Source organism: Notechis scutatus, chromosome 1 (genome assembly GCF_049901735.1).
Source record: "Notechis scutatus isolate UNSWTSFEM ecotype Mainland chromosome 1, rNotScu1.2, whole genome shotgun sequence".
In the NCBI taxonomy this organism is placed as follows: Eukaryota; Metazoa; Chordata; class Lepidosauria; order Squamata; family Elapidae; genus Notechis; species Notechis scutatus.
Genome location: NC_142009.1, coordinates 229,126,835 through 229,147,241, shown reverse-complemented (window position 1 = coordinate 229,147,241; position 20,407 = coordinate 229,126,835). Strand labels below are relative to the sequence as shown.

The 20,407-nt window shown below is 37.3% G+C and overlaps 1 protein-coding gene and 1 long non-coding RNA gene across 2 annotated transcripts; one reads left to right on the top strand and one right to left on the bottom strand.

The window, feature by feature from the left end:
- The first annotated feature begins 1,317 nt into the window (after window positions 1-1,317).
- YPEL4 (yippee like 4) lies at window positions 1,318-5,895 on the top strand. Its single transcript, XM_026683754.2, has 4 exons — window positions 1,318-1,458; window positions 1,732-1,775; window positions 4,096-4,204; window positions 4,791-5,895. The coding sequence occupies exons 1-4, from the start codon at window positions 1,318-1,320 to the stop codon at window positions 4,878-4,880; spliced, it is 384 nt and encodes a 127-aa protein (XP_026539539.1). The 3' UTR covers window positions 4,881-5,895.
- On the bottom strand, window positions 1,849-14,519 carry LOC148133240 (uncharacterized). Its single transcript, XR_015746604.1, has 2 exons — window positions 14,388-14,519; window positions 1,849-2,099 (listed from the first exon to the last, which is right to left on the bottom strand). It is a non-coding gene; the product is annotated as an uncharacterized LOC148133240 (long non-coding RNA).
- Window positions 14,520-20,407: the final 5,888 nt, after the last annotated feature.

Here is a 20,407-nt window from a genome sequence, read left to right as displayed (position 1 = left end):
GGCGTAGCGAGGCGATCTTATTTATTTATTTATTTAACTGCATTAAATCGAAAGCCGAGCGGTTAGAAATCTGGAGTCGCTGACGATTCCAACCCTCCCCATGTGTGATTCGCTGCGGGACGGTACGAGGGTTGCAAATCGCAAGAGGACAAACGCGCAGACGGGGGGGTCCCGAAAAGTCATCTTACTGAGGTGTAATGCCTGCTTTTGCCGGCAGGGAGCGAACTCGAGGGGGTGGAAGCTGTCAGAACTGGGGAGTAGGCGAGTTTGAATGAATGTGCATGGTGAGCCGTATTATTGAGTCCCTGGAAGAGGACTTTCGTAGGCACGGATGATTGGGGGGGGGGGTGTTTAATAAGTAGGAATGCATTGGGGAAAGATATATTATTGGTAGCTATTGCTAGCAGCTACTCAGGAGACCTTTAAGAAAGGTCTGCGCATTACAGTAATTAAACTGAATGCTAGCTTGTCATACTAGAAATAATATAATGAAATATTACTCAACGACTGCTTGGTAGTTTTTGGCAGGTCATATTTTTATGTCTGACAAGAACTTCAAATTATATGGCTGTCCGTCTCAACATCATGACTGATATTCATGACGCTGGGTTACTGACATGACTGACAGTGACAAAACAAACAAAAACTGTTTCTAAATCAGCTGGCCAATTAAGATGAAGAGAGTATTTTTAATTAAGGTAAGGGATCTGGTTCAGCCCAAATGTTCAGTATTAAGCACACTTATGAAAAACTTAGTTGTAGAAGTTTGAAAAGTATGTAAAAAAAGCATACTGCTTTGTTTTTATACTCACTGACAGGGAAATAATTCATCATCATTATGGCAGCTGAGCATCTATTGTAAGATTCTTGGGCCAGGGAAAAATGAAATCTAAATATATGTAGTTTTCTTCACCCTGAAAGAACTCATGAAACTGGTTTGTAGAATAATGTGACTTGATCTCCTTTCGGCCAGCTGAAATCACTTAACAATTTTATTTGATGCATCCTCAACTTTAATGCTTGTTTTGAACATACATGACAAGGTCCATTCCTTCTTTCCATTTCCCAGCCCCCAATGGTCCAAGAAACTTTGCATTGCTCCTTTGCTTATTCCTTCCCCTTTTCTCTCACTAGGTGCCTCCCCTTTCGGTCTGGTTCTCATCTGGGGGGGCCCTGGCAGTGCAGCCCCCCCAAACTTCACTTTGTTGAAAAACGGCTCTAGCCAACCTGCTTCGCTGCTTCACTTGTGATCGCTTATGTGGGGGCTGCACAGCGCCGGCTCCCCCACCTCGACAAGGCATCGCTCTCCAGCCTGTCATGCCCAGCTGTGAGCCAGTGCCACCAGCTGCCTGTCTCCCTACCAAAACTTTCCGCAGTTACCTGCCCCGGTGCCACCGGACTTACAGCTGTGTCCACTGCAGGGCACACTTGGCCAAACATGATGAGCTCATCTCCAAGGTACATGTGCTCTCAGGATCACAATGACAAGCTTAGTTAGAACTATCATTTATCTATGGCCCAACCAGACTCTGGCAATGTGCTTCCTCACAGCATTGCCTGTTCTGGGATACCTAACTGCAGCTCCTGGGATCCTCCAGCAATATCAGTCTGTCTTAAGAACAGCTTGATCTTTCTTACAACTTGGGATCCCTACTGAGCGGTTGGGTTTGGGAAGGGGATTCAATCATCTTATAAGGGAGAGGACATAACTTTTATACTTTATTTCCACAGTCCTTCCAGGGAAGTCATGGTCGCGCCTATCTTTTCAATTCTGTGTGAGTGTCCTCCTGCAATTGGTTTTATTTGGTGGGAATGGGATACAGGTGAGGAGCATGCAAAGTGGAAGCAGGCTTTTGGGTTCTTTTTTTTTGCCTTCGAATGGAAGAAAATAGCTCTTTTGCAAAAGAGGAGAATTTTAAGTATTGGGAGATCTATTTTTATATATAAAAGTAAAGCTATTGTAGTGAGATGTATAATTCAGTATTCCTCCAAATAACCTGCATATGACATATATCTGTCATATCTCACTCAGTATCTTCTGTATCACCACATTCTTACAGCTGCAGCTCATCTGTCTCCAAGGCTAATTTGTTCGAATTCTGAAATAGAAATAGGGAATAAAACATATGAATAGGCTTCCCAGCAATATATTGGGACATTTCTGTCCTATTTTTGCTTTTGATAGATTACCATTGCCATTCTTTAATTTGGCAATTGACCTCCAATATCATAGCATTTATTAGGCTTTATACATGGAACCCAACCTATTGCATTGTATCATTGGAATTCTCTCTTAACTCCACAACCCAGAGGAGGATACATTTTTGGTTTTAAAGAACGGTCTATTCCTGATTCTAATTATTGGAGATGACATCTCTCCTTTTCCTCTGATCTATGCATTAAGCAGTTCCTAGAAAGTGGTATTTTTCTTAACAATTTCTTTTTCCTCAAGTGTAACTCCCAAATGTTCATTCCTCTGTTCTTTAAAAGAATCAAATTAATTCCAAATTCCCATACGTGACTACTAAAGTTCCATTATGAAATTTGAAAGAGAGATTTGAAAATTGCTGATCAGCCTCCTGATTTATAATACCAATTTTTGTAATGCCTACTAGGGGTCTTGAAATTTGGCAACTTTAAGAATCGTGAACTTCCAATTCCCAGAATTCTGCACCAGCATGGCTGGCTGGCTGAATTCTGGGAATTGAATTCCACAAACCTTAAAGTTGTCAAATTTGGAGACCCTGATGTCTCCAAAAAAGTTTACAGTGGCAGGTGGTTTTGACAAATGTATCATTTTCATTCTCTTTATTTCCAATTGGCCTTCAGCAGAAGAAAGCTCAACTACAACTCAGTGGGACTAAGTCAGAGATGTAACATACCTCTGACATGGATAGTGATCCCAGCCAAGCAATTGTTCTGGACCAGATTCCTTTGGCTCCAGAAATAACCACTCTTCTTGAAGTGAAAGGAATATAGAGGTTGACTATAGCAAAAGATCTGTTTGACCACCTCTATTGGAAATTACGAACTACCTATATATTCTTATTTGGCAGTCCTGATGAGTTTTCTGCATTAGTTATTCAAAAGCTGACTATTAAGTAAGTGATGGTTACATTGCTCTTGTGCTAATCCTTATCTGCTTCTGCCTTCAAATGTGATAATGTGAAATAAATCTAAATAGAATTCCTTCCTCGTTGATTTTCAAGTAGCTGCACTGCAAAACCTCCATCCTTATTACGTAACTCTGCATAACAGTAGTTAGAAATAAAATGATGGTACTTCAGGAAGGGGAGATTCGTAATGCAGTAGAACCCAAATAACTGAGGCAAGATCAAACAACATCTAACTTTTTCTTTCATTCTACCACAATGTCCTGACTCCATTTTACAGGATAATTTAATTACGTTCTTGATATGTATTAATTTAAAACAACCAAACCATTACTTTGAATGTTTAAATAGGCATGCATGAAAATGTGGGCAACATTTTCATGTAGACTTTTTTGTGTTTAGCCAAATTCACAAAACAAAGTCAGGAAAATGAGAAATTGAAATGCATAAAATTAGTAATTACTTTGTTTCAGTAAAATAGAATTATCCAAGTTGTCTCTGCCTAGACACTTGTAATCAATACTATTGATGTGTCCCAATTTTTAATATTCTGAGCACAATGTACTACCTGTAGACCCTTCTTTTTGCCACTGGAGGCCGCTCTGAGATTAAATTTAGAATCCATTTTCTATTTCTTGTGTTGGGTTTTCAGATTTCCGGGAAAAATGTTTATTTTTTCTTTATAAAGTATAAATGCCCACATTGTAAAAATCTATTCATTGCATTGTCATCTGGAAACTGAAACTACTAAACTATTATAGCCAAGTAAGTAAATCATAGTCCACCTAATATATCTTCATAGTTACTTGAAAAATTTTTGTTTTAAAAAACTTTCTCCTAAATGATCACTTCAGATATCATAGGACAGGGATATTCCTCATCCCGAGGTTTTTTTTTTTTTTTAAAGCTATTGTTAGGACAGAATTGGGGCCCTAATCATGGTAAAAACAAAATGAGATGTTGACTTTTGATTTGATTACAGGGTTAATGTGGGCTGTGGCCCAGCAGAGCAACGTCTTCTGCTCACTGGTCTCCATTCAGTTGCTGATATATTTTGTGAAAGCTGCAAGACTACACTGGGATGGAAATATGTGAGTAAATTCCCTTCAAAAATGTAATTCTAGCAATCAAGTTTTGGGAAAGCACCCAAACCAGGGAGATTTAGGAAAACAATCTTTAAAGGAGAATATTTGTAGCTCGGGATTGAAATGTCCTTGCTGCACTATGAACTTGGTTATTTTCTTGCAGATGTTTCATTACCCAAACTAGGTAACATCATCAGTACTATCAAAGCAATCCTTGTGAACCCATCCAATTGGGAAGACTAGTGCAAATATTCTAGCTTTTCTACGATCTCTCTCAAAACCATGGTGCTCTGCATTTATTATTGCTGCTTGTCACACCATCCCAATGGAAGATGCTTTGCTATCTTTCACCTATTTCATCTCATGAAAGCAAAGTTATATTTTTGTTACAGTTTTTATAGTTTTAGAGAGGGAGAGGCATTGTCTAAAGTAGGTAGGTTCATGTCTAATAGGAAAGAGTATTTGTAGGTGGGATTGACCTGTGGAATCCTTCATGTTAAGATTGGTGTTTGTTTGCAGACCTTTCATTACCCAACTAGGTAACGTCAGTTTTTAGAGCTGGGTTTGTATCTCCTATTTCCTTCTTTGCCAGGAACAAGCCTTCGAGACCAGCCAGAAGTACAAAGAAGGGAAGTACATCATTGAGATGTCACATATGGTGAAGGACAATGGCTGGGACTGAGAAGGAAGTCTGGGTTCATACCCTCCTGCATAGCATGCCGTGCCCTTTCGTAACCCCATTGACACAAGTGGCTCCCCAGCACAACCAACCCAGCTACCCTTCCATCAATCTCCTGCACAGCATCATCCAGGGGAATGGAGCTTCCAGGATCTTCCTTCCAAAGCCTCTTTCTGAAATGCTGGACTCACTGTTTGGAGGACTCTACCTGTCCCCTAGAGCAGAAGAGGAAACATGCAGGTGGTAGAGTGGGAGACTAATGTGGGAGATTTTGGATTGGTCTCTCCTTGGCCTGTGTAGGTTATGTTACATCCCGTTAGCACTTGTCAGCATAACACTCTGGCATCCAGAACCGAGAACCTGGAATCAGGTGTGAACTTGGCAGTCCATTGTGTAAGAAAAAAAAATACTTAATGCAATGTGACATAAAGTGTGCTTTGGGGAAGGTCAGCCGACAGTTTGATGCATAAAAGCTGAAGAGATCATCTCCAGTATCTCTAGCTTAAATAAAGAAGGGCTGGGACAGAACTTCAACTACTGGTACGGCCCTAGATAATTGTGGGCAGATAATGTTGACAGCATTGAGTTGGATAGAGCAGTGGTTCAGTGCATTATAAGGGGTTCTTGTTCTCCTTACTAAAGAGAAATTATGAGTTGTATATCAGCCTGCTGATATTGGGCACTGAAGGCTGGATGGCGTAGATCACATGGGGAGATATCCTGAAATAGGGGACAGAGGAACAGTCTCTCCAAATGGCAGTTATCAGTCCCTTTCCCAGACACTGCAATGGTATTTTCCCCAGGTTTATTCTATGGAGTCCATTAATTTACGTGTGAACCACCATGTGCTTGTAATCCCTGAGCACTACGTCCCCTCCCTCAACTCTCTTAGCATACATGAAGGGTGGGGCAGTGGGGGGGGGGGGAGAAACAACATTTTAGCACTGTCACCAGCGCAGGAATTTTTTTGTATAATAAAATTGTTTTATATTTTAAAACAAGCAATCCATACTATCAATAGCTTCTGTCATCCTGCTTCTTTTGCAGATTTAGTACCAAGCCAGAAGTTCTGTTGATGGGAAATTAGCTTTCTGCTGGTTAAACCTTTCAACAGGCACGGAATCCAGAAATATTTCCCGACTGCATAAATTTGAAATCTTCATACCAAATTATCCCAAAAACCCAAACCAGTATATTTATCCCCTCAGACAAAACTGCATACTCAAAATTATCATAATCTGAAAATTGGCTCGGATTATGCCTGGATATTGTTTTATGAATAAAGAAAGTGATTCCCTTTTCCATAATCTTTAGCCATCTTCTAGAGCACAAAGGATACCCAATATATGTGAGCAATCAACATTCGATGGTAGGTTGCTATATTATCTCAAAGACAACAGAGAAATGACCAATATTTCAGCTGCTGCTCGAATACCAAATATGCTGGTACCCAATTTATCCAAACCCAGCAACTGAAATTGAAAACTCCTCTGAAAGACATGAATAGATAGCTCTCGTCATAGAAACCACTCTTCTAGCAGGACAAAATGGGGATTTCCCCCCCCCCCCCAATCATTATTCCTACTGTAACAAGTCTCCATGCTTGGCCTTTCATCTTTACCATCAATGGAAGTATAAAGAATTCATGCTGCTGTAGCCACCAACCCAATGCCCTTTTTACATTGCACTGCTTGGTCGGGCTCAGTAGCACAATGTGAAAAGAGCCTCGGGCAGGGGCCGTGCCCAGTGCATCCGAAGGCCCTTTGCTTTGTCCACAGGAACAAGAGAGTTACTTCTCATAATCTCACTGAAGGGAGAAAAGGATCACACAAGAACTGTGATTTATCAATGCACTTTCTTTAGTATGAGTTTCTATAGAATACTGGGCTGCTACACGGTACATATTAATCAAACCATTCTCTTTAGTTTTCATCCAGCAGGACTATCCAGTTTTATGTTTCAAGAAGACTGTTTGGGAATTCGACCTAGAAAGGGGAGGGTAAAATGAAGGGAAATAACTTGCATCTACCATCAATTCTCCTTTCTTACTACAACACAATTGCAATTCTAAAGCAGTGTAGGAGTTAACTTAATTGACTCTACCTTGGAACAGCATTACACAAAATAACCAGATTTCTTTACAAGATTTAAAAAAATATTTAGAATTCATAATATAAGCCTATATTCAAAAGAAAAGCAATCAGTTATAAAATAAGCATTTTCTCAGCTGCATTACCAAACAAATGAGAGGCACAAAGCCTGAATCCTCAAGATCACATATGGCCTCCCCAAAAATTAAGACTGCACACTCCAGAATTCTTCAACAATTGCCACTAAATTTGAATTTGCATTATGACAATAGAGGGCTATGTTAAATACATTAGGATATTTAATTTTAATTCAAATTTTTTTTAGTTGTTGAACAGCTCTGGCTTCTTTTTATGGTTCTGACCACTTAATAATGCAAGATCTCCAACCTCTCAAAGGCAATGTGACTTTCTACTAAAGATTGTGCAATCTTGTGCTAATGAAAACCATTGGATCCAGAAAGTAGATTCTACTTGTCATTACATTTTCCTTTGTGTGCTCTTTAAATCCACTCCCTCCAGAATTTTTCTTATCCGAAATCCCATCAGTCACTTTACTGAATAATCTGGGTCTATACATGGTAAAACTAAACCCTGTTTCTTCTAAAGATAAGCATTCATATCTTTACAAATATTTATTTATAGGAAATCTTAAGACAATCACAGTTTATTTAAATTACAGTTGATTTACCCTTTATCTCATCTAGACATAATTAATTTATAATTTTCTGGATGTAATTGTTTTATACACAAGTTTTGCCTCCACTTCACATCTCCCATATTCAAATGTGAAGGATCAAAACCAACCCATCTCCACCACACAGTTGAAAAACAGGAAAAGAGCAAAGAAAAAGCCCACAGCCAAGCCTATTTTTCAATTCTAAGCTAATGTCGCTATGGACACTCATGGGAGGGGGTGGGCATAAAGGACATTGGATCATGATATCATTGTCAAGCACAGGAAATGAGCCAAGGTAGTTTAAATGAATACAGGTTTATTGCATGCTAACCCTCTCTACAAGAATCTGAAATAATGGTTAGTCAAATTGGCAATTGATAGGGGTCAATGAAATTCGTGGTGGGCTGGATCATTAGATCACTTGTGGGTGTAAAGAGATGCCAGACTGATAATGCTCTTGACCCCTCCCTCAGGCTCAGCCTGGTCATTGCCTACATTATGTAAATAACATATTTCACAAGTATATAATTTCTGTCATCTATGTCATGACATAATGATGCATGCAATTTTGTTTTGTCAGGTGGGAACACCAGGCCTACATGTTAGGGTTCAAACTAGCTACTCTATTGTTCTATGCCTATTTCACAGGAATCTCCTCATATTGGCAGCTTTCACCTGGGAAAGACGAGATGAGGAGTCAGACCTGGCCCTCTTGTATTTATGTAAATGAGTCTAGATTAATTCCCCTTTTGAACCCGCCTTCTGACTAGGATAGATGTCCTCTACTATGATTTGATATATTGTAGCTGTGGATATCTTAAATTCTCTATATTATTCAATACATAAGAAACCTCTTTTATACAAACACACACACACACACACACCCCTTAGGTCCGTGATGGCGAACCTATAGCACACGTGCCGGAAGTGGCATGCAGAGCCATCTCTGCCGGCATGCGAGCCATTGTGTGTGTGGGGGGGTCGCATGCGCATGCTCAGGGGGCGGGGGAGGTATCACACATGCATTGCATTATGGGTGCAGGCACGTGTGCACGCACACATGCACATTTTTGGCACGCAATGACAAAAAGGTTAGCCATCACTAGCTTAGCTCAATCATTTGTGTTGATTTAAGCCCACATATGTTGCATTTCTTTATTACTTTCACTAAGCAAAGACATAAATTCCAATATAACAGCCATTGTATACATATGAAATCTTTAATATGCATCTGGATCATCATAGGAGAAGATGGCAATATGCAGTATTACTATTTAGTTGGAATAATTTTAACATTCAGTGTTTTTATTGCAAGTAGTACTGAAATATAGTTAACAGATACTCTTTGGGTAAAAAAAAAATCAAGTAAATAGGTAAGCCAGGACATGATAGCAAATAAAGACTTAAGGCAGAAGGTTGATAATTCCAAAGCAATGGTCAAAATCAGCTAAAGCTAGGAGTCTGTCATAGCACTGCCTTCACAAAAAGCCACACTCTGTCATGTAACAAACCCTTGGACTTTGATTCATGTAAATACCCAGTAGAAAAAGTAACTCAGAATGACTTTCTCCAAGATAACATCTTATCAAATTGTTTTGCCAAATGATCTCTAATATTATAGCTGAGAGAATAATTGCATTATTTAACCAAAGAAAGTGCTACTTGAAAATTGCTTCCAGCTGGATAGTAGTTTAGCTGGAAGCAACAGCAAAACAGAAGGGAAAATAGATTGTTTATACCTAGTGTTTGGGGAACTGATGCAACAGGATGTCCTTGTTTTTCATTGACAGGTCGTTCACCTTATCAATGATGTTGAACCTTATCACCAGATATGAAGGAAATAGAATTTGGGAAATAACAAGTTTCTAGAGCAAAGGGAGAACAGAATCAGCTATCAGATTTTGACAAGAAGTGAGAGACTGCAAAACCATTAAAATCTTTTCTATTCTGTCCTACATCATTTTTTGGGAGTGTGGGAAACTGCATTTCAGTTCCTGTATTATACACATAAAATATATATTTTGTTTGATTGCTGGAACCAGCTTTCAGTTGCAAATGCATTGATTAGAAATTACTGCAAAGAGCTAACCAAGACATAAACAGATTTCACTGGATTGCTGTTTTTCCTAAAGAGTTCCTTCCATGCCATTAATACATTGCTGATAAAAATACCTTTTGGAAATAGTTATGTTAATAGTTAGGTATTCATTCAATATCTTTATACTAAAAGAACAGTTATCGAATCGCAAATGGATAAGAACTATGAGGCAGAAACAAGCCATACATTCCTGGAAATTATAAAAGATTATGAAAACAGCAGAATATGTAGATTTAAGTATGAAACTCAGATTGATCTAAGAGAAATATACTTGAGAAAAGAGAAATATACTTGAATTTGATAAAATCAACTCAACTTGAATATGTTTTTACTAATTTCAGATGTGTGATTTTTATAATAGGACAGGTGGGAAAAGTCAGAAAAAAATAAACATAGCATTTCTTGGTTTCAGATCAATAATGAAAGAGGAGGGCAGATAAAGAATAAAAGAGAATGAAACTTCCAACTGCAAGTAAAAATATTTTATTTAGTGCAAAGCATTCCAAAAACCATATTCCTGATCTGCTCTGCAAAACTAATGCTATCAATAGCAAGGATATTATTCATGAACAATTAAGAAAAATGCAAAAAGTATACACCTATGTATAGTAGTTGTTTTCTGAACAATTAATATATCCCCTTCTATGAAGAAGTTAATACCACATTCACTCATATCATGTCATGCATGTGGTAAATTATTCAAAATCACTGGAATTATAAACACATTCCATCAATCTTTGCTTAAAATTAACACATATATGATTGCTTAGAGCAGTTCAAACTAAGTCTTCTGGTATCATTCCATGAAATTACATACATGAATTGTAGCATGAGGACATCACATCGTTGTAGTTACTTTGTGGAATTATATAACTATGTTTCACACAAAAACAATTTTGGTCCAGATTTATCATATACTGGTAGAATAATGCATGGATTGAGGAAAAAATGTACAAATCAATTAAAACATATATAAAGCATAGACCAGATAGATGCTAAACCTAATTACAAAAATTCTATTTCACAATGATTTTTCCATGTTAAAAAATGAATGTGAGGAATAAGTGTAAAAACGGAAAAGAGTTCTTTTATTGGTGTTCAGAAGCAAGTAGTTATTCACTTCTTAGAAACAAATATCTGTATATAGCTTAGAACATGAAGCTAAATATACAAACTAAATAGAAGAAGTACGCTTATTAGACTTCATTCGATACCTTAGCATTCAGAGGCAAGTTCTGGATCCTTTCCTCTAGCATGTACAGAATGTTCTAATTCTCTTCTCACACCTAAATGGTCCCACTTGAGCTTAAGCATGTGGATCAACAGCTGTTCTCTACACATAGCTGTCTTATAATGGGAAGTAAGGGATCAATACTGGCTTTCAAAATCTGTAGCTCCTTATGATATTTTAAGCATTCAAGTCAGACATTGATGCAGTGTTATATTTCCATATAAATAAACATTGTTCATTTAGCAAAGGGATAGCAATTGGTTATGAGATCTCTAAAGAGCCACTAATATTTCTAATCTTATTGTAATATTTTTGGATATCCCAGTTACAATTTAATTTCCCTCAAACAGAGACTACAAACTTAATTTTCCCACAAAACAAATTACATTGGGTTATATACTTCCCTGACCTTACAATAATTATTAGCTGAAAAACTTTCTAATAGAAAGAGCAATTCAGCAGCTCTCCCTTCACAGGAAGTGTTTAAGCAAAGGCTGAACAGTAATCAATCTGGGATATTTTAATTTGTTCCGCTATAATGAACAGAGGGTGGTCTTAATGGTCTAAATAGCCCTTGCCACCTCTACGATTCAATTAATTCATGTATTACACTGTGGGAGTACATATTTACCAACCTAATAACTCATAGCTGAAATAAGCCAGAGAAGGAAAAAATGCCTTAACTTTTTTTCTTAGCTACTATTCTGGATGGATGGACAGACAAAAAGAAATATAACTCCCCCCCTCCCCTGCCCCAGTTGACTGGCAACCTTTTTTTTTAAATAGAGGCTAGGTTTGCTTGTTTGGAAGTATCTCATCACAATGCCTAACTTATGAAGATATATTCTGAATATTAACTAAGCCCATTTCAAAAGGCTATTAACTTCAAAGGGAATCTTAGTTCAGATTTCTTTAATATCTGGTAAATATTTAGCAAATTGAAACATTCTTTTTGGGTTTTAATTATAGTCATTTCCCTTTGTTTAAATTGAACATTCTTTATTTTAGACTTTATAAACATAAACTCTATTATGTTTAAATTGAATTTGCATTACAAATGATTGGGCGCTGTCTTGTCCAATGTAATTTATCCACTAGTACTATAAAATTGTAAATTATTTTTGAAAACAGTAATATGTCACAGTGATTGTATTTTATTTCATGCAAGACAAGTCACTTATACTAGGATTAATATTCTCATTTTTTCTAAAAATGAACATAGACCACCCTTTCTTTCTTTTTTGTTTATACATCCTGAAATTGTCTTTCTGTGGGTAGATGCTTAGCTATATGATAAATTGCAGAAAACTCAGCATTTCATCAGGTGGGTATGGCTACTAATCTCTCCAGACAGGACAAATGTACATATGTAACAAATATACATATTATTCTTTAAACAGGAATCTTTTGTCTCTGATGCAATCATACCATCAAAAGAACACCTTTCCCCACCCCCCAAAGATTGGAATTTCCAGCAAGTTAAATTATTTAAAGTAAAAGTGAAGTAAAGAGAGCTGCTTGGTTGGTAAAGTTTTAAAGCTTTTTGGAACTATAGAATTTTGCAGGTACTCACTGAAACGTACTTCAGAGAAATTTCTTTTTCGCAATACTGAAAACTTGCAGAAATCATGCAAAACCTTCACATTTTAATATTATTTCTCTGTACAGTATTGCACTCTAGGCAGGCGGAAGTATGCCCATATGGGGTCTTTCAATAATTATTCCAACAGTTTAATGTTTTCGTAGTAATTCATAAAGTTTATCAAAGGATTCAGAATTGTGCAAACCATTGTAATTCTCCGTGACACTCTACGAAAGTAAAAGCCGGAATTTAAAGAAGCAGAAAGAGTGCTGACACCTTTGAAAGTTGGTACTGGAAACTCTTGATAATACCATGGATAGATAGCCAAAAACACCACCCCAATGATTCATTGAACAAATCAACCCAGAGTTCTCCTTTGAGACAGAGATGACCAGGCTCAAATTATCCAACTGTAGACATTTTACAATTTACATAAATACCCAATTCTCTGGAAAAAGTGGAAGGAAAAAAAAAAGGATGACCAGCAACAAGTTGGTTGAACTTAGTTAGGGTGCAAGGAGTGCAACATTGGGACATTTGAAAGAACAGGTTAGGAATACATTATAATGCAGCAGATCTATGTCACGGATGTCAAATTCACAGCGTCATGTTGCCATCACATGATGTATTGCGATTTTTTCTCTTCACAGTGCTGGAGTGGGTATGGCCTGCGTATGATGCATCCGGCCTGCCAGTTTGACACCCTTGATCTATGTGGTCACTCAGAGTCAAAACAACTTGATAGCACACAATCAATTATCAAAGGAAAAAAGAACTATGACAATTCTTAAATTTGTGTATTACCGTTAGTCCTTCCATCCCATACATAATTCAGAAATTCGAGTTATCTTGACAGAGAAGCGGTATACATATTGAGAGCATGGAAAATATGATGCTAGAGAGCAAGTCTTTCCACCTTCTACAATGTGTAGGTATATTCCAGTATAGTTTGCATTTCCTGTGCCAAGAATGCACAAGTGCACACATGGAAGGCGTACAGGTTATAATATTGGGTTCTACTGACCCTGCACAACAAACATTCCCCATCTACAATGAATAATAATAAAGCTTGGGAACTCTCCCATTTTCTACTTTGCATTAACATTCGTCAGTGAGCGTAAACTATTATCAGAGTAACCCATGTTCTAAACCACAGCAATGGTTTGGGCTTACTCTATTGTATGAAGCTGGCCACTACGGTCTGTAAACCATTGTTTGGCTTAGTGTTACACATCAATTCAGCAAAATGTGATTTTCCCAGTTAAACCACACTTAAGCAAACCCAGCAATTAGTATACTGTATGGGGCTAAGCTCTGAAAGTAAAATGCTTTGAATACTACCAAAAGAAGGTCTGGAAATACTATTAGGAGAGAGCCTGAAGAGACTCAGAGAAGGAAGTCTACTCTCACCATGCTTTGACTGTAGGGCTAGGGTCACTACCCGAGTTAGGCCACACCGGGACAGAGATTAGGGGCACTCATCCCTTCTCCCAGTTATAACCAACGGCAGGAAGTGTTGGAGAGGAGAGGGAAGGCCCTTCTCCGTATTTTCGGCCATTCCTCACACCTCTTCTATTTCAGGGCGTCGTCGATGGGGCTGACCGGTATCCGAAGCGCCCAGCCGGGTCGCCCCCTCCCCGGGTCTCCAGCAGCCTTCTCCCGCTTTCTCTCTCTCTTTCTCTCTCCTTAGACCGAATAAAAATGTAAGCTCTCTGGATTTCAAACCTGCGCTTGAAACACGTTTGTGAAAGGGAAGCAGGATCGGGCGAAGAAGCGCCTTTGCCTGTGCTGGAGGGACAACCCCTTTGTGCCCGGGAGCGAGGCCATCTTTACCCTTTCGGCAGCTCTCTGGCTTGTCCTCGTCTCTCGCATGGCCCCGTGGTGGAGGTTAAAACTTTGGCGTTTTTCCCCCCCGCTTTGCCCGGGCAAGAAAGTGGCGTCTCCCGAGTCTCTCTCTCTCTCTCTCTCTCCCCGCATTCCGCTCCGTCCATCTTGAATACTTGAGATTCTTGAATGGAGCCTGCGGGATACGCTGCGCGCGGCTCAGATTGGCTGCCCGTTAACCCTTTGCCTTCTCATTGGACGCAGGGCTCCTCTCGACCACTCCTCTTCCCCCCCACCGCCCCCGACGTGAGTGCCTCCCCTTGCTACGGTCGTTCCTTCGCCTCTGTGGCGGGTTGTTGTGCGTATTTCGGTAAATTAACGGAGAAGCTCGCGCGTAGGACGAATGTACGCGAAGAAGATCGGTGACAATCACGAAGACCTCAGCCTGTTCTTGTGGTTTACCGCCTCTCCCACCTTTCTTTGAATGCAAACCTCTGACACAGCAGTAGGACTTTGCATGTAAATGCAGCGGACTTATTTTGTCTAGTTTATGCGTGGAAGGAATAGAGACGCGGGACTGTCGGTGACTGCTTATTAGTGTTTTTTTTTTTAAAAAAATAATGCTTGCATTTGTGGCCCACCTTTAGGGAACAGAGTCTCCTGTAAAGCAAGTGTGTAAGGATCGTTTGAGATTTAAATGTACAGAAAAGTACTTAACAACATCTGCCCTATAACTTCATTTCCAGAAAATAAATTGTATTTACTCTTTTGAAGACATTTCTAGTGAGTATTAGATTATATATTTCATTCAGGAATTAAGACAGCTTACAAAGCCCTCCTTCTGCTTTTTCCTGAAATAATTCTGTGCAATAAATTGGGCTGAAAGAGAATAACTGCCCAAAAAGTTACCAGTTTGAGCTTCTGCGTCTGAATAATACATGAGTCAATTTTAATCCAATTGTTTTAATCAATTGTTAAACCATCACCACTCACCTGCTTCTTTATTACAGTATAGCACAAGCTGTTATGGACTATGATCCAGTCCATCAAATTGGCAAGTACTGTATACATGCATAGGTGTAGAGGGACAATAATGTGGGCATTGAAATGAGATTAGAAGAAAATGAAATATTCAGAATAAAAACCTTGGCAAGCTTAATTTTATATGTAATTTTCAATGCCTATTCACAAGAGCTGCTAATAATATATATCAAAAAACCAATTAACACACAGTGGGTATAAAATGCGTTATTTCGATTTAGATCATACATAGTAGGGTTGCACTTCATGATTAATTGGAATTCAAAAGTTTCACATTAGAAATCCACTTCACAAAAGAGAAAACAGCTCCTGTCAAGTGAAAAGACCTTGGTTTTTCTCTTGGGAAATTTTACTTTGGGAGGGACAGCCATGACCTGGATGATTGAGAATCTTCATAGACATCTAAACATCTATCAACATTTTTGTTTTTGTTTTGTTTTAAAATCTCTATTGGTCTAACCTTTTTGAATCTGTTTGGGAATGCAGAGTGGGAGATAATCTAACCTTTGAACCTGATACAATTCCCTGTAGAAAAGTCAGAGGATGGCAAAATCCAGATAGTTTGCTACTCAGAAGCTTCACATGACAAGGGTACCAAGAAGAAATATAGGTATAGCCACAACATTTCAGAGGAGACTGGTCATTTTAAACATTCAGAAAATTTCACCTATAATCAAACAGAAGACTGCTTCCCTCAAGGGAAGAGGAACATATAGCCAGTAATTATAGCACATTTCCCCCTATTCCCAAGAAAAATAATAAGACAACAGGAACATCTGATGGTTGTATTTCTGAGCCTTATGGTTCCTCTGTTGAGTACTGATTCAATCAGTTAGGTAAGAAGGTCACAGAATGATGTTGGTACTACAAAGTTCTCTAGGTAAAGAATGGGAGGAACAGTATAAAGTTAAAAAAACATTGTAATTTACATGATAAAGCATCAACCTACTTGCTGCAAATTTTTGAAATGCAAAATTAAAACAAGAATTATGTTCACTTGAAGTGATGCTGAATGAGTTTACAAAAAGGTTTGTATGTGTTCCAAATTGTTTGGAGCTCAGTAGGGTGCTTTGCTTCTTTGAGAAGATAGGATCAATGTGTAAAAAGCTTTTTTGATGGCCAAAAGCACCTTGCTAAAAATATAGTTCCGTTCAGCTGGCAGGAGTTGCCTGGAACAAAGTGTGCAATGGAGCAAACTGTTTTCAGCTTTGCAGTAAATTGTAAAAACATCATTTTCAATATGAAATTGAAGACACCAACCTATAGAACAAGGATATGTTAGACTTGCATGAGAAGATGAGCTGACAAAGAAATATACAGGTAGTCCTTGACTTATAAGAGTTCATTTAGTGACTGTTTGAAGTTACAGCAGCTCTGAAAAAAGTAATTTATGACTGTTTTTCATGTTTACAACCATTACAGCATCCCTTTGGTCATGTGATCAAAATTCGGACACTTGCCTTCTGATTCATATTTATGATGCTCGCAGTGTCTTGAGGTCATGTGATCACCTTTTGGGACCTTCTGACAAGCAAAGTCAATGGGGAAGCCAGATTCACTTAACAACATTGTTACTAACTTAACAACTGCAGTGATTCACTTACCAACTGTGGCAAGAAAGGTAACATGGGGAAAAACTCATTTAACAAATGTCTGTCTTAGCAATATAAATTTTGGGCTCAATTGTGGTTGTAAGTCGTAGACTACCTGTAGAGCAAACATTTGTTGAACACCACTATTTCACTTAAATGGATACTTTTTCTTAGTAGAATGAGTCTGTAGTATAAGTGTACTAGAATGAGGAACAAGCTTGTGGTAAACAAGCTTGACAAAGCTCAGAACAATTGAATTTTTCTGATAGTAAGGTAGAATTTCCAAGATATAATAGATTTTATTTGAGTTGGATCCATCTAACTTCCTTCCAAGGAAATGCAGTAACCGAATGCATGAATATCAAAGGCACATTTCTTTAGTATAAAAACTAAGGCTTTGAAAAACTTTTCTCACATAGAAGTTTTCTCACATAGAAGAGGCTTGTTGGATTAAATAAATAAATTGTCTAACTAAGTAATTTAAAAAGTCATCCAAAAGAATGTGAGAAATATGATACATAAATTGCATGTGGACAGTCCTTAACCACTTAATATGTATTCAAATTTCTTATAAAGAATATAAAAGGCAATTGATTCCTGGTCCTTTTTCAGGTGAGTCAGACTGTCAGCTTTTTAAAACTGAGGTCCACTTGGATAGAAATATGCGTGTTTTGTAATTCTAAGAATTTAGAAATTGGGGAAGAGAGCAGTGATCCCTGATGATTACAGAGTTAAGGACTGCAATCATGGGCTACATAATAGGGAGCTATCTTTCTTCTTAACCAAAAAACATGTAATGGGGGGGGGGAATAGAATAGAATAGAATAGAATTCTTTATTGGAGAAGTATGATTGGACACACAAGGAATTTGTCTTGGTATAAATGCTGTCAGTGTATAAAAAAGAAAAGATACATTTGTCAAGAGTCAAGAATCATCAGGTACAACACTTAATAATAGTCATAGGGTACAATAAGCAATGAAATCATACTAGGAAACAGTAAATATAAATCGTAAGGATTCAAGTGATAAAGTTACAATCATACAGTCACAAATGGGAGAGGATGGGTGATAAGGAGTGATGAGAAGATTAATAGTAATAGTAGTACAGACTTTGTAAATAGTTGGACAGTGTTGAGGAAATTATTTGTTTAGCAGAGTGATGGCTTTTGGGAAAAAACTGTTCTTGTGTCTGGTTGTTCTGTGTGCAGTGCTCTATAGCGTCGTTTTGAGGGTAGGAGTTGAAACAGTTTATGTGCAGGATGTGAGGGGTCTGTAAATATTTTCAAAGCCCTCTTTTTGACTCATGCAGTATAAAGAAAGAAAGGTTGATAAAGCTTTTGAGTAAATTGTCAACTATTTTAGGTGGGACTTGACAAGGTAGTAGTATTTTACTGGCATCTCAGCTCCACAAGTAATAGTCCAGAATCAATGGGAACAAATTAAGGGTTATGCTTCCTCCTTTCCAACTACACTAGTACAGTTTGCATATTTGACACAGCACAGAATATCATTCCTGCTGGAGATCAGATGCAGCAGTGGTGGTGAGAGGTTACAGGTGCAAATAAAATAGAATAGAGCTGGAAGGGATCTTGGAGGTCTAGTCCAGCCCTTTGCTCAAAAGGGAGAACCTATACTATTTCAGATAAGTGTCTGTCTAAATTCTTCTTAAAACCTCCAGTGATGGAGCACCCACAATTTCTGAATGCACCCACAATTTCTGAATGCAAGCTATTGCATTGAAAGCTATGAGTTTTATACTGTATGCGGAGGAATTTTAAAATTGTTACCATTTCCCAGTGGATATTTGGAATATAAATATGAAGCTATTCCATTTCCATGAACTTTGGGAAATGTAATATAAAAGTTAAATAAAGTTGCAAAGATTTCTGGTAATGGTCAATAAATCTTTTTTAGAAAAGTTTGTGAAGAGCAAATCATCAATATCTTCAGTGGAGAATCAAAACATTGTTCTTTCATACAGATCATAGAACAAGCAGGAAAATACAATTTCAGATCCAATCCTCCTCTTTCTTTTGCATCTTGTAACATTTCAATTTAATTCTTGCTTTTCCCCCCTTGCTATATAAATATAGATATTTTTTTTTTGCCATTGTATAGTAAATCATGGTATATCAGTTGTCAAAACAGGTCATGCCTGAAACAAAAATAATATTCTATGCAAACTATTCATCACAGAAATTCTATACAACAGTGACAATTTTAAAATAACAGTCCTTCTTAATTTCATTCCATATCTTAATATAATTATTTTGAAATAACATACTACAGTATTTATATTTATATTAAACCCAAGTATTTTACTTTTTTCTCAATCTTAAAATGATTTTTCTCCATCAGTTCTATTGGATCTTCTGATTTCATTTTTTGTTAACATTCTATCTTCTGATTATTAATGTTAAAACCCTTAACATACCAAAGTTCTTTAATTTACCCATTAATGATTCTACTCCTTCTAGTGGATTTTATCCATTTAATTTAATTATCTCCAAAGTTCATATGCTGCATAACTCTAAACAAGAAAATTCAATTCAAGTTGTCAAAGACCTTCTCTGAATTTCTGCATGTTTTTCACGATGTTGCTCCAAGTACTCCAAAACATCTAAAACATTTCTAATATTGTCTTTTAATTGCTTTTTTGGTAGGAATGCACATTGATGTTCATGAATAAAGTCCTGTAAAATTATCTTCAACTTTTTAGTCAAAATCATGCTAATTTATAATCATGATTCATTGGTTGATAATTTCTTGTTAAATCTTGTGTCTCTTAATGTATTAATGCTATATTAACCTCTTTCCAGTTATCAGGAATCTTTCCATTCTCTAAATGAATATTAATTGTTTGTTGTAAAGGTTTAAAAGCTTATCATCAAAACATTTATAGTAAGAGGACATCAACCCATCTGGAAGGGGTCCTTTCCTGTTTTAATATTTTTAATAACTGCACACAGTTACCTTGTATAGGTTCATTCAAAATTTGTCTTTGATAGTCTATTTTTTGGAAAAGTCCGTTTATAAAAATATTCATTCACTTTTTCTGAGAAATGTTTTTGACCTTTATATAAAGAAGTATGATACTGATGAAATATTTTTCACATATTTGCATTATTTCTTATTACAATATTTCCCTCTTGTGTGTTTAATATCACTTGTTTTTACAATTTCTATGCAGACCATTTTCCTGGTTCATTTGCAAATTCAAATTTTTTTTGTTTTGCATAACTCATCTTTAATCTCCTTTACCGTTAAAATGGATAATTGCTTCTAGAAAAGCTTAAACTGGTGAGTAATAATTATAATCCCTGGGGATTTTTTCTTCCTTTTTTTACCTCATCCAGAATTATTTGTATTTCTGGTTGCCTTTTCACTATTGTGTT